Raw genomic sequence first — 13,282 nt, forward strand, 5'->3', positions numbered from 1 at the left:
AGGTTAAACTGCATCGTAGCATGTGCACTGACTGAGATCAAACTGTACCTTCTATCTTGTTTAAGTGGATTTCACATGGCCTATGAGAAATACGTAGTTGAACCGGCCGTATCTAGCTCAACTAGCTTTCTCGTTTAGAAATACATAACTTTTAAGAACATCATTCTAAATCTATAAGTTTGATAACACCATTGAGTTCTAAAATAAAACCTCCTGAGCTAACCTCGAGATAAGATGCTATATCTGGGGAATGAAACCTCCTGAGCTAACCCCGAGATAAGATGCTAGATCTGGGGAATGAAACCTTCTGAGCTAACCCCGAGATAAGATGCTATATCTGGGGAATGAAACCTCCTGAGCTAACCCCGAGATAAGATGCTAGATCTGGGGAATGAAACCTCCTGAGCTAACCCCTAGATTAGATGCTAGATCTGGGGAATGAAACCTCCTGAGCTAACCCCGAGATAAGATGCTATATCTGGGGAATGAAACCTCCTAAGCTAACCCCGAGATTAGATGCTAGATCTGGGGAATGAAACCTCCTGAGCTAACCCCTAGATAAGATGCTATATCTGGGGAATGAAACCTCCTGAGCTAACCCCGAGATTAGATGCTATATCTGGGGAATGAAACCTCCTGAGCTAACCCCTAGATAAGATGCTATATCTGGAGAATGAAACCTCCTGAGCTAACCCCGAGATAAGATGCTATATCTGGGGAATGAAACCTCCTGAGCTAACCCCGAGATTAGATGCTATATCTGGGGAATGAAACCTCCTGAGCTAACCCCGAGATTAGATGCTATATCTGGGGAATGAAACCTCCTGAGCTAACCCCGAGATAAGATGCTATATCTGGAGAATGAAACCTCCTGAGCTAACCCCGAGATAAGATGCTATATCTGGGGAATGAAACCTCCTGAGCTATTCCCGAGATAAGATGCTATATCTGGAGAATGAAACCTCCTGAGCTAACCCCGAGATAAGATGCTAGATCTGGAGAATGGCCTGGAATTGTCAAAACAATTTGACTAATGACAATCGATCCATTCGTAATTAGACCAAATACCTAGATCTCTATACTCTGATGGAGGGATAGATAGGATAGAAGGAAGATGTTGAAATTCTTCCAAATAGTTGCCAACTTTGTAATTTTATTTCCTTTCTCATCTATATCCCCCCCCTTTTCTTCCTTATAATGAAAAATTTCTGAGGGATTTTCATAAACATAAAAAAATTTCAAAAACATTCTTTTTAGATGTAATGTGTGACCTGGTTGACTAGTTATCAATGATTAATAATTGTTAATCCTTCCTTCTTCTCTTTTAAATCTTTCTTTATTAATTCCTCCTTCACTCCATTCTTCTCTTTTAAATCCTTCTTTATTAATTCCTCCTTCACTCCATTCTTCTCTTTTAAATCCTTCTTTATAAATTCCTCCTTCATTCCATTCTTCTCTTTTAAATCTTTCTTTATTCATTCCTTCTTCACACCATTCTTCTCTTTTAACTTTTTCTTTATTTATTTCTCCTTCACTCAATTCTTCTCTTTTAAATCCTTCTTTATTCATTCCACATTCACTTCATCCTTCCTTTTTAATTCATCTTATACAAATGCTTCTTTTTGCATACCAACTTTGCTTACCAATTCTGTATATAGATAATTTGAACCACCCAATTTATAATTATGCTAACCTTTACATTTGCAGAATAATATCATTATTTTAATATCGGAATAGATTTGGTTAAAGTTTAATCATTTACAGCTTTTTCAACTTTATTTTTTCCTCCTCTTCTCTTGCTTTCAGTTTATCTATCTATCTTTTCCAATTTACTTTGCACTGATATCATCCCCCTTGGAGTTCTCAATGTATTTGAATGTGATTCATCACTTTATGAAATCTAGGTGTTAAACGATAACAGCAGGATCCATCCATATATATCAAAACCTATCCTAGCTAGATCCATCCATATATATCAAAACCTATCCTAGCTAGATCCATCCATATATATCAACACCTATCCTAGCTAGATCCAGCCATATATATCAAAACCTATCCTAGCTAGATCCATCCATATATATCAAAACCTATCCTAGCTAGATCCATCCATATATATCAAAACNGCTAGATCCATCCATATTTATATCAAAACCTATCCTAGCTACATCCATCCAAATATATAAACCTATCCTAGCTAGATCCATCCATATATATATATATATAAACCTATCCTAGATAGATCCATTCATATCTATCCTTTCCTAGCTAGATCCATCCATATTTATATCAAAACCTATCCTAGCTACATCCATCCAAATATATAAACCTATCCTAGCTAGATCCATCCATATATATATATATATAAACCTATCCTAGCTAGATCCATCCATATATATATAAACCTATCCTAACTAGATCCATCCATATATATATATGAATCTTATCCTAGCTAGATCCATCCATATATATATACCTATCTTAGCTAGATCCATTCATATATATCTAAACCTATCCTAGCTAGATCCATCCATATATATCGAAACCTATCCTAGCTAGATCCATCCATATATATCGAAACCTATCCTAGTTAGATCCATCCATATATCAAAATCTATCCTAGCTAGATCCATCCATATATATCGAAGCCTATCCTAAATAGATCCATCCATATATATCAAAAACTATCCTAGACAGATCCATTCATATGTATCCTATTTTAGCTAGATCCATCCATATATATCAAAACCTATTCTAGCTATATCCATCCATATATTTCAACACCTATCCTAGCTAAATCCATCCATATATCAAAACCTAGCTATATCAATCCATCTATATCAACACCTATCCTAGCTAGATCCATCCATATATATCAAAACCTAGCTATATCCATCCATTTATATCAACATCTATCCTAGTTATATCCATCCATATATATCAAAACCTATCCTTGACAGATCAATTCATATGTATCCTATCTTAGCTAGATCCATCCATATATATCAAAACCTATCCTAGCTATATCAATCCATATATATATATATAATATATATATATATATATATACCTATCCTAGCTAGATCCATCCATATGTATCAAAACCTATTCTAGCCAGATTCATCCACATATATCAAAACCTATCCTGGCTAGATCCATCCATCTATATCAACACCTATCCTAGCTAGATCCATCCATATATATAAACCTATCATAAATAGATCCATTCATATGTATCCTATCCTAGCTAGATACATCCATATTTATCTCAAAACCTATTCTAGCTATATCCATCCATGTTTATATATAAACCTATCCTAGCTAGATCCATCCATATTTATATATAAACCTATCATAGCTAGATCCATCCATATTTATATATAAACCTATCCTAGCTAGATCCATCCATATTTATATATAACCTATCCTATAACTGAATGGAAATTGCCAGCTTGAAAAGCAACATTTAAACACTATAAGATTGTTTTTTCATATATTTTTCTCCTTCCATTAAATATATACCCCTTTAAATAAATATTTAGCCCTTAAAATAAATATTTACCCCTTAATATAAATATTCACCCCTTAAAATAAATATTTACCCCTTAAAATATATATTTACCCCTTAATATAAATATTTACCCCTTAAAATATATATTTACCCCTTAAAATAAATATTTACCCCTTAATATAAATATTTACCCCTTAAAATATATATTAACCCCTTAAAATAAATATTTACCCCTCCTTAAATTTGTTTGCCCCTTCTACCCTCCCCCTCCATTTCCGATACCATGTGCCCTTTATTATACCAATATCTCGATATTCCCCATCAAATCTAAATGATTGATTTTCTTCTCCAATATTGACCTAAAATATACATTTAATCATTTAGCATCAGACTCCAAACTTGGTGGCGGGCCTTTGTCGCTTACGCTTCTATTTTTATCTGGTGACGGGGCAAAATATTCAAAATTTATCCTTTTAATCTTAAACAAATGTTAAATATATATCTCCATGTATATCTTTTGATAAGCTTCTTTTCGCAAACATAGTTTTATTTGTAATTTGTAAAAAAAATTGAAAATAAAAAACTCCCAAACGTTTTGGTGCTTGATATTTTCCAAACGTGGAAAAAAAGGATTAAGATTGTCAAATATTGATACTAATCAAAATTCATAAATACATATATTAAAACAATTGCACAAAATTAATTTTTGACATTTCGAATAATAAACTCGAGACCTAAACCATGATGACCCCGAACCCTCCTAGCATAATGTTTTTTTTAGTACTTCTCTATAAAAAGAATTGTTGAAGACCTGTCTTTCAGTTTTATATAATGTACATTTATTATACAACACTCATACATCACTTATAAATACTCTATATAGTGATGTATAGCTACCAACTGTATATTTGAAAACATATATGGATGCCGCGAACCTTTTTGGATTCCTACTCAACCTTTTTGCCGCCAGTTCGGAATAATCTAAATGTGATCACATTACATCCTTCATATTTATACAATGCAGACCAAACTCAGGAATTAATTAACTTTTTATTCGATGAATTCATCTAGAATTAATTGAAGGCGAGGAATTTAAGGAACTTTTTTCTCTGCTTAACATGAGAAAAAGAGGAATGAGCACGAGACAGGATTGAAAAGTACAGAGAAAAGATGGACAGGCTGAATTTGATTGATAAAACGATAGTTAGAGAAATAGATTACAAACAGATGTAGAAAAGACTATCATCGTGGCATCGCTGGATATCATATATTCGCATCAATATTGATACCCACGGACATGTTGAGGGACTACAAATATTTTATAACAAGGAGGTAAGTAAGGAGAAGAGTGTATACCGGGGTTAGTAAAGAGAAGAGTGTAATATGTACTGGGTTAGGTTAGGAGAAGAACGTGTACTGTGCACTGGGTTAGGCATGGAGTGAAACGTGTACTGTGTTCTGGGTTAGGTATGGAGAAGAACGTGTACTGTGTACTGGGTTAGGTATGGAGAAGAGTGTGTACTATGTACTAGTTTAGGTGTGAAGAAGAGCGTGTACTGTGTACTGGGTTAGGTATGGAGAAGAACGTGTGCCGGGGTCAGACCGAAGGAATACCTAAACAGTGTTTATGACAGACTGTGTTTACATGAGAAATTTGTTCGTGTTTCTCAACACAGTTGGAGATATATAGCAGTATTTATCTACATATCTTGACATTCATATATCTGTATGTATAGTGTATAAACATACCTCATCCCTCTGGTTTATCCATATTTATTTTTATTTTATTTCTTTACAATTTATGTATTTCACTTCTCATTCATCCTCTTCTCAAAATTTTTCTTGTTTTTTCAAAACAAAATATCTTAACTTCTTCTCTTTCTTTAGATTATTAATCCAAAACCTTCATTCTCTTTAAAACTTCTTTCTCTCTCTCCACTTCTTTTCTTTCTTCAAAACTAATCTCCCAACTTCTCATTTCTCTTTAAAACCTAATCTCTCAACTTCACTTTTCATTTCAAAACTAATCTCTCAACTTCTCTTCTCTCTTTAAAACCTAATCTCTCAACTTCTCTTTTCTCTTCAAACCCCTAATCTCTTAACTTATCTTCTCTCTTAAAATCCCAATTTCTCAACTTCTCATCTCTCTCCAAAAGCTTTCACTTCTCTTCTTTCTTTAAAAGCTAATCTCTCAACTTCTCTTCTCTCTTCAAAAAATAATTTCTCCACTTCTCTTCTCTCTTAAAATCCCAATTTTTCCACTTCTCTGCTCTCTTCGAAACCCTAACCTCTTAACTTCTTTTCTCTTCAAAACCTAATCTCTCAACTTCTCTTCTCTCTTCAAAACTAATCTCTCAACTTCGCTTTTCTCTTCAAAACCTAATCTCTCAACTTCTCTGCTCTCCTCAAAATCCTAATCTCTTAACTTCTCTTCTCTCTTAAAATCCTAATTTCTCAACATCTCTTCTCTCTTCAAAAGCTTTAAGTTTCAAAAATCTAAAACAAAGGTCTCTAATTTACTATTTTAATTTAATTGTTCATCCAATTCCAATGTTTATCGGTACACCATTTACAATATCTAAATGTTAGCCCTGAACGATATTGAGCTCGCATAGTTTCTAATTTCTACCATTTAGTTTACAGTGTGTAGACTGCCTTGAGTTGGTTGTATCTGGTAAATAATGATCAAACAAAATCCATCATCAGATCATTAATAGTACTCAGCAATTAGCAGTGCATAATACCTATAGGTCTACAGGCTAGAGGAATGAAGCTTACTAATTATTCATTCATAAATTCAGTATACGTCACTCTATCGGACACATTAAGTCAGAAACTTAAAGGGACAGGAAACATAATTTTTCATTTACTTTCAATTTAGAGAGCATTCCCTATTCAAGTCTCGGTTTCCCTTTAAAGTTTTGTTCGATCCAGATATTCATGATTTCTTTCTGAATTTTTAGTTTTAATTGTTGGATTTCTATAAACGTGACTTGTGGTATTTTTGTTTAAAAAAGGGAAAATGAAAGAATTAAGTAATTATCATGATAGAAAACGACATTGCAATTTAAATTATTCAAATTTAATGTCACTTGAAATTACAATGACAGTCCCTTTAAAGCCTTGAATGTCAAGCTATATTAACAGTAGAGTTAGTAGTAAATGTATAAAGTATAAGCTAGGGGTGTATATAGATTAAGAAGCCTTGGACCGATGATTGGACTCATAAAGGAATCTTAAATAGAAAACATTGTTTCGTGAAAATTATAAACGAATGTCCTCAAGATTTGATAAGATTTAAGGTATCAATAAAAAAATCATTTACAATCTTGTTTTCTTTTGACAGTTTGTGCGGTGTGCACCCAGTTATCTCAAAAATAAATACACAAATTTATTTTTGCAATCTGTTTTCTAAAAATGAAATTTTTACGCCATCACGTTGCAGGGATTTAGGGATTTTCAAAATATTTTTTTCTTTTACAATATTCTACTTAAGCCCTAGACGAGAGAAGGGTCGGACCTTCTATCCGTAATTGTTACCACACCCTTCTGATCTACAAGATGAAAACAAAATCATAAATTTTCTTTAGTTAAAAGTTTGAAAAAATAAAAATAAATCCTTGTTTTTCTATCAGCAAATAGATCATTTCTAAATAAAGTGTCTTGTGGATTTATATCGCAAAATGGTGAAATGAATGCCAGAATTTATCTCATTTCTAGATAGATAAATATCAATATATGTATCTCAATATTTCTCGGACAAAGGTGTTTACATGTTTGGACAGTTGATTGACTTGCGTTGGTTTAATGTGATATTTGCATTATAGCTCATATTATAAAATAGCACGGGCAGCCGTAGTTCATTTGAATTTGCGAGCCAGGTCAACCTTTCCGGTCCCAGTTTGTACTGTACCTAGCTCTATGGACAGGAATAGCCGTTGCAATAAGGTTGACGCGGTCAGACTTTATGCTTCATATAGGTTGAATTTACTTTTACTGAAGGGGCAGAGGTGCGTGATGGGAACCCTCCGTTCATATGTATTCATTATAAACCACTACAAATGTTATTTCTTTCGTAAACATGTTTTTCATTATTATCTTGTGTGTATTACCCAAAAAACTCGTAGATATAATTTATTTGTGATTATTAATATATAATGCATAACCATAGATACAGATGAATATATAAAATTTCTGGATGTAGAATCACAAGGATTAACTGGAGAGTAACAGCTAATCACCAGATCTTTTCCCATCAATTAAACTTATATAAAGACTAATAACATTCACATCTTTACTTGGTTGCAGTGCAGGTTCACTTCTATAGATCACATAATCCTTAGCAGGTTCAACCTCATTCATTACTGCAACTTGAGGGGGTTCCACCGGGGCATATACTTCCTCCCTCTCTGCTTGATAAACAACGTATTCAACAGGGAGTGAATCTTTTGGATCTGCTCTGTACAGTACATAGTCTTCCAGATCACAAGACGATGCTTGTACAGTATGCACTGGTTGTACGGCTTGTACATGCAAGGATGTTGATGATTGTTTAAGTTTAGCCGAAGTATAATCTGTCCATTTCGGTTTCAAGACGGTCTTACGCCTCACTGATAAATGTTTCTTCTTTTGTGAGTGAACCTTTGACTTCTTGGATATACTCTGCTGCTTCTTTTTCTGTTTCTTTTTGTTTTCTTTCTCACTGTCTTGTTCCTGATACAGGGCCGGGTCAATACAACCAGAATCATAATCAGTAAGAAGTTTCTGTAGTTCACTAATATAAGTAATGGCGGATCGAAGAGTAGTAATCTAAAACAAAAAGCATTTATCATTAATGAACAAATTAGCATTCAAAGCGTGCGATATGTGTAAATAACAGTCGATGTTAAATTGATACTTTTAAACCCATAATAACCTTAATCTCCGAGTTTTACCATTTTTAAACATACCTTAGTTTCCTTGTCCTCGTGTGGATTATGTATTCCCTCGGGAACTATAGTTTTCAGTTTATCAAACATTTCGTTCACTTTCATCATCCGCTCACGTTCCTTAACGACACAAATTTAAGAGATTGTTCTGTTATTTAGGCTTGGGGTTGAGGTACGGTGGTAGGCGATTATATCAATATAATGAAGACGACTTTTTTAATTGAGTTTTAATTGTTAACAAGTTTTTTCGAATTACAATTTTACAAGTAATTGAAGAGAAGCTTTTTTAATTGACAGCCTCTCTTTGTTTTAATGTTTTTTTCTATCTAATTTCCATGCTGTTTTAAAGCAAGATATAAATCTAAATTGAAATCGAAAGTAGTTTTTATGATATTGATATAATCACCTACCACCGTATCAAAAAATTTATTTTTTCTTGAAATAATCCATCCCACTCAAGTAAGTTTAATTAAAAGTATGATTTTAGTTTTGCTAAACTCAATGAAAAAATGGCACAGTCTTAAAATGGCATTTTATCTTGATGAATATTACTATATATTATCTGAGTTGTGTATGAAAACTGAGTTGATACATCAATATAAACATTTTCTTATTTATATGAAATTCATACCATTTGTATTGAAAAACCTAATGTAATAAAATCGGAATAAATCATAAATGATGAAAATCTGATTATAAAATCTTTATAAAATTGTTTAACAATAAACTTTAAATACCTTTGCATTAGCACACTTCCTTCTGTATTTACTAAGCTTCTGTTTCCCCGTCAGATGTCTCTGCTGTCTCGGCAAATTCCGCCGTTTTTCCGCCTCTATCCGCCGTGCAACAGAACTCTCTCGTAAAGATTGAAGTTTTTCAGGGATAACTGCAGCTGCCATCTGACAATTAGATGATATGAGAGACCTTAACTTGAGAATAAAGAGACATCGTATGAATTCATTTATAAAATTAAGTTTAAATATTTATATTTTTTAAAATTACTTCCCCATATCGTATTGTTAAAGGGCGGATTGAAAGGGACCCACCCGAATCCAATCTAGCTTTTAAAGCCATCTCACACGTTAATGGGATTTCTTGAATTGAAACACACAACTCCCACATTCACAAACACGTCATTAAAACGGGGCATAATAGGGATAAACATATGCATTTAAAAGCGCAATAGTTCTTTTAAGAATCATAAGCTCACTTTTTTTATTATTTAATGTCTCTGTTTATAGTTCTAAGCTATATGTAATCGACCATTTAATTATGTTTACATACCTTTTAAAACTTGTAAAAGATTGAATAAAAAATCCTCTTGAGACTTCTCGACTCTGTGATCGGAGTAAAAAATCCAGATTTATCTGGATCGCTGTCTCAGACCTTAGCTGTAGGAGTGTCCAAGTTTAACTGAAATCTTGAAATCTCTCTCTTCTCTCTCTCTCTATTCAATCCTCCCACACATATCACACACACACACTCTCTCAATACACACTCTGAACAGGAAGAACTGATGCACACATGCAACCTAATATCCTGGCAAAGAGGGGTGAATTTAAAGACATGCTTTTCTTATAACTGATCTTTTACAAATCCATAGACAAACAGACCAAAACACTCTTAAAAGGTGATTGCAATACAGCGCGATTATAAAAAAGATTAACGAAGGGGACCAGGTTGGTAAAAAAGGAGATGGGGAGGGGGGGAGCCTGGAGCCTTGCTACTGTTTGCCATCTTATAAAATATGAAAACTAAACACTTCACACTGTCAAAATCTGTAAAAATACAAACGTAAAATATTTAAGGAATTTTATTACTATTATTTTACAGATTAAAGAAAAAGAATAAACTCTTAACATTATAACTTATTAATTCTATTAAACTAGGTCGAATTTTAAAAATCTAAGTATGAAATATAAAATCTAAGTAAAATTAAGAATCCCAATTTCTTTTTCACCAAAAACACACTCCTGTATGCCGTGTCTATGAACGTCTGATCCAATCAGGGTTCAGTCATGTGTTTGTTGTATGCTTTGAACCAATAGAAATAGTATTACGGTAACATCTATCTTACTATCTATCTCATTATCAAATCAGAGTTATGAATCCTTCAATCGGCGCTATCAGTAAATGGAAATATATTTACTTCTACTGAAACTATGGTGAACACCTTGCATGGTTTAACATTTACGATACATGTTACCTGTATTTTATGTAAAACTCCTACATTCTCAATAATCAAAATTATTTAAATTATATCTTAAGTCTATATAAAAGACAACACCATTAATATCTATAGATAACATTGTAAATTGTATTTAGTTAGACATATATTCACGGAACCTCTTAACCCAGGACCTAGCGCCAGGATGTTGTATCACAGAACACTTCTACACAAAATCAAAGAAGTACGTAGATTAAACAGCTAACCACTCGTCATATGATAAAAATTGAAGAAATACCAGAGCTGGGAACATTTGGATACTTATAATCCAGATAGCTTGATCTCAATATCCGTTGTGGACACTTTTAACTTGAGAATCAATGCTTTATCTCTTCATTTCAGTTATCCCTTCAGAGTCTGATTACTATGCGGATTATCGTATAAAGATTAAATTAATCTGCAGATTAACATAAGATCGAGATCATGCATTGATCTTAATATCCACTGGACAAGAAATCCTAGCTAGCTCTGAAGTTTTTTGTTCTGAATCTCGAGATGAAGCATTGATCTCCATTTTATTCTCTGCCACGGATAATTTTGATTAAGGAATCAAGCATTTATCCTCACATTGAAAAGTGTCCACATTTGAAATCTAGATCAAGCGTTACAGATTAACGTAACTTCGCACATCGAGCTATTGGCAAGTAAAAACATCTTTATAAGATGAGCGCCTCTAGAATACAGTTTTTATAGTAAAATATCACAAGCTTTTCTGCATACGTCATTGGGATAATATCCGACAAACAAATAATTATTTAGAGAAAAATGTAGATATCATATTTCATTCTAAATTCAAGTATTTTTAATTCCTGTCTCTATCGGAATATTTTCTGTCATATTTTGATTCTTTGTATGAACAAGACTGAATGAGATATCTTTATATTTCTAGCTAAAAATTAATATTCTTTTAATTGTGGGATTTCCATAAAAGGGACTTGCGGATTTATGGTTCAATGAAAATTGAAGAAATGATCAGAATACTGCACATTTTAAGACAGAAAAAACGACGATATATTCCTCATTGATACTCAAATAGATGATTAGTTGCTTAAAAGGTTTAATCTAAATTAATTTAAATGAAATTTTTTACTGCACTTATTTGTATTGTAATTGTTTTAGTCTTTTTTTGTTTAAAACTAAATATGAAAAAAATCAAGTTAAAATGCTGTGAATGCTAAACTTTTTAAAATCGAAAATATTTTCTTGTCTCCAGGAATTTAGTGAGTTTCTCTTGAATTGTTCTGTTTCTCTATATTAGTTTGCATCAACAACTTTCAGGTATTCAAATTCAAGATTCCGCCTCAAGCCTCATTTTCTCCTAAGTCACCCATAATCAAGTTCCTTGTCCTTTCAGCCTTTTTCATTCTCAAATGGTTTGATATTTATTTTCTATCTTTTTATTTTGTAATTTTTCTCTTCTTTTCCTTAAATTCGCTTCTGCGATCCTTCAGCGATCTCTGTTCTTTTAAATGTTTTATCATCTTTTTATATGTATTTGCTTTGATGGCATGGTATCGACNCATTCTGCTTCTTTCTACAGAAATCCTTTTTTCCCTCTTATCCATTCTCTTTTCCCTTATCTTCTATGTTTCTTTACTATTAGTTTTCAAATATTTTCCAAGATATATCTAAACCCATTAGATTCATTCTGGACTCTACCCCCCGGCCCCCCGCCCTCTCTACCTCTCCTTATTCCATGGTAGGATAAGTCACGAGAATTTGTCATTACAGAGATACGAACCCCAGCATATTCATGTAAATATGTTAAATGTGTGTTTGGACACCACACGTTCTAGAAACAAAACTTTCATTTCTTTTTCGATGTTCCTGGAGAATTATTTGGATATTTTAGGTAAAAACTAATCAATTTTTAATACAAACACACTTACATTATACACTAAAAAGTCTTTACCACAAACTTAAATTTATTAAGCCCTACATGTTTGCTACCTGATACATTGTAAACATTTCATATTTCTAACTTATGTTATTTGATGTAACAGAATTCATGATTTGAAATACCCAAGGTCTACAGCGTGGGGTTGCAAAGATAGAGTGGTTAGAGAATCGGAGTTTGTGGCAACGACTCAATTCTTTTATTGAAACTTGTCCAGTTTGTTTACAGGGTTGGGGTGTTTAAATGAATGGTAAAACAAATTCTTAAATTTCATTGACAAACAAAGCAAGTATTTCAACCATTTAGCATATCAATATCTATCTATCTATATATCAATCTGTCTGTTTATCTATCTTTTTATCTATATATCTATCTATCTAAACTTCCATTTTTTGTCTGGTTTGTGCAAATATTGTCTGTTATTAACACCTAAGTGTAATGTAAACCATTCACCCCTAACACTGGGTGGTAACAAAAAACAAAAACAAAAGTGTGTTAAAAAAGTATTGTAAACTAGTTGTACGTTAGATTCTTAAAGAGTTTGGGTAGAAGTATTAGATTTACCTCAATCTTGGGAAAATCTGTGGGAAAATTTGAATTTGAGAGATCGAAATTTATGAATGCTCACGCATCAGAGGTAGAACTTATTGAATAGCGTACAGTGGCGCGCGTAACCTAGGTATACCTAATTAAATCACTTATATATATTCATTGAACTAGTT

General features: G+C 32.8%; 1 protein-coding gene across 1 annotated transcript; it reads right to left on the reverse strand.

Annotated features, from left to right (window-relative positions):
* Window positions 1-7,625: 7,625 nt before the first annotated feature.
* On the reverse strand, window positions 7,626-9,867 carry LOC111712987 (uncharacterized). The gene is made up of 4 exons (XM_023487758.1): window positions 9,721-9,867; window positions 9,174-9,335; window positions 8,458-8,556; window positions 7,626-8,317 (listed from the first exon to the last, which is right to left on the reverse strand). The coding sequence occupies exons 2-4, from the start codon at window positions 9,333-9,335 to the stop codon at window positions 7,742-7,744; spliced, it is 837 nt and encodes a 278-aa protein (XP_023343526.1). The 5' UTR covers window positions 9,721-9,867; the 3' UTR covers window positions 7,626-7,741.
* Window positions 9,868-13,282: the final 3,415 nt, after the last annotated feature.

Source organism: Eurytemora carolleeae, unplaced genomic scaffold (assembly GCF_000591075.1).
Source record: "Eurytemora carolleeae unplaced genomic scaffold, Eaff_2.0 scaffold1350, whole genome shotgun sequence".
Classification (NCBI taxonomy): Eukaryota; Metazoa; Arthropoda; class Copepoda; order Calanoida; family Temoridae; genus Eurytemora; species Eurytemora carolleeae.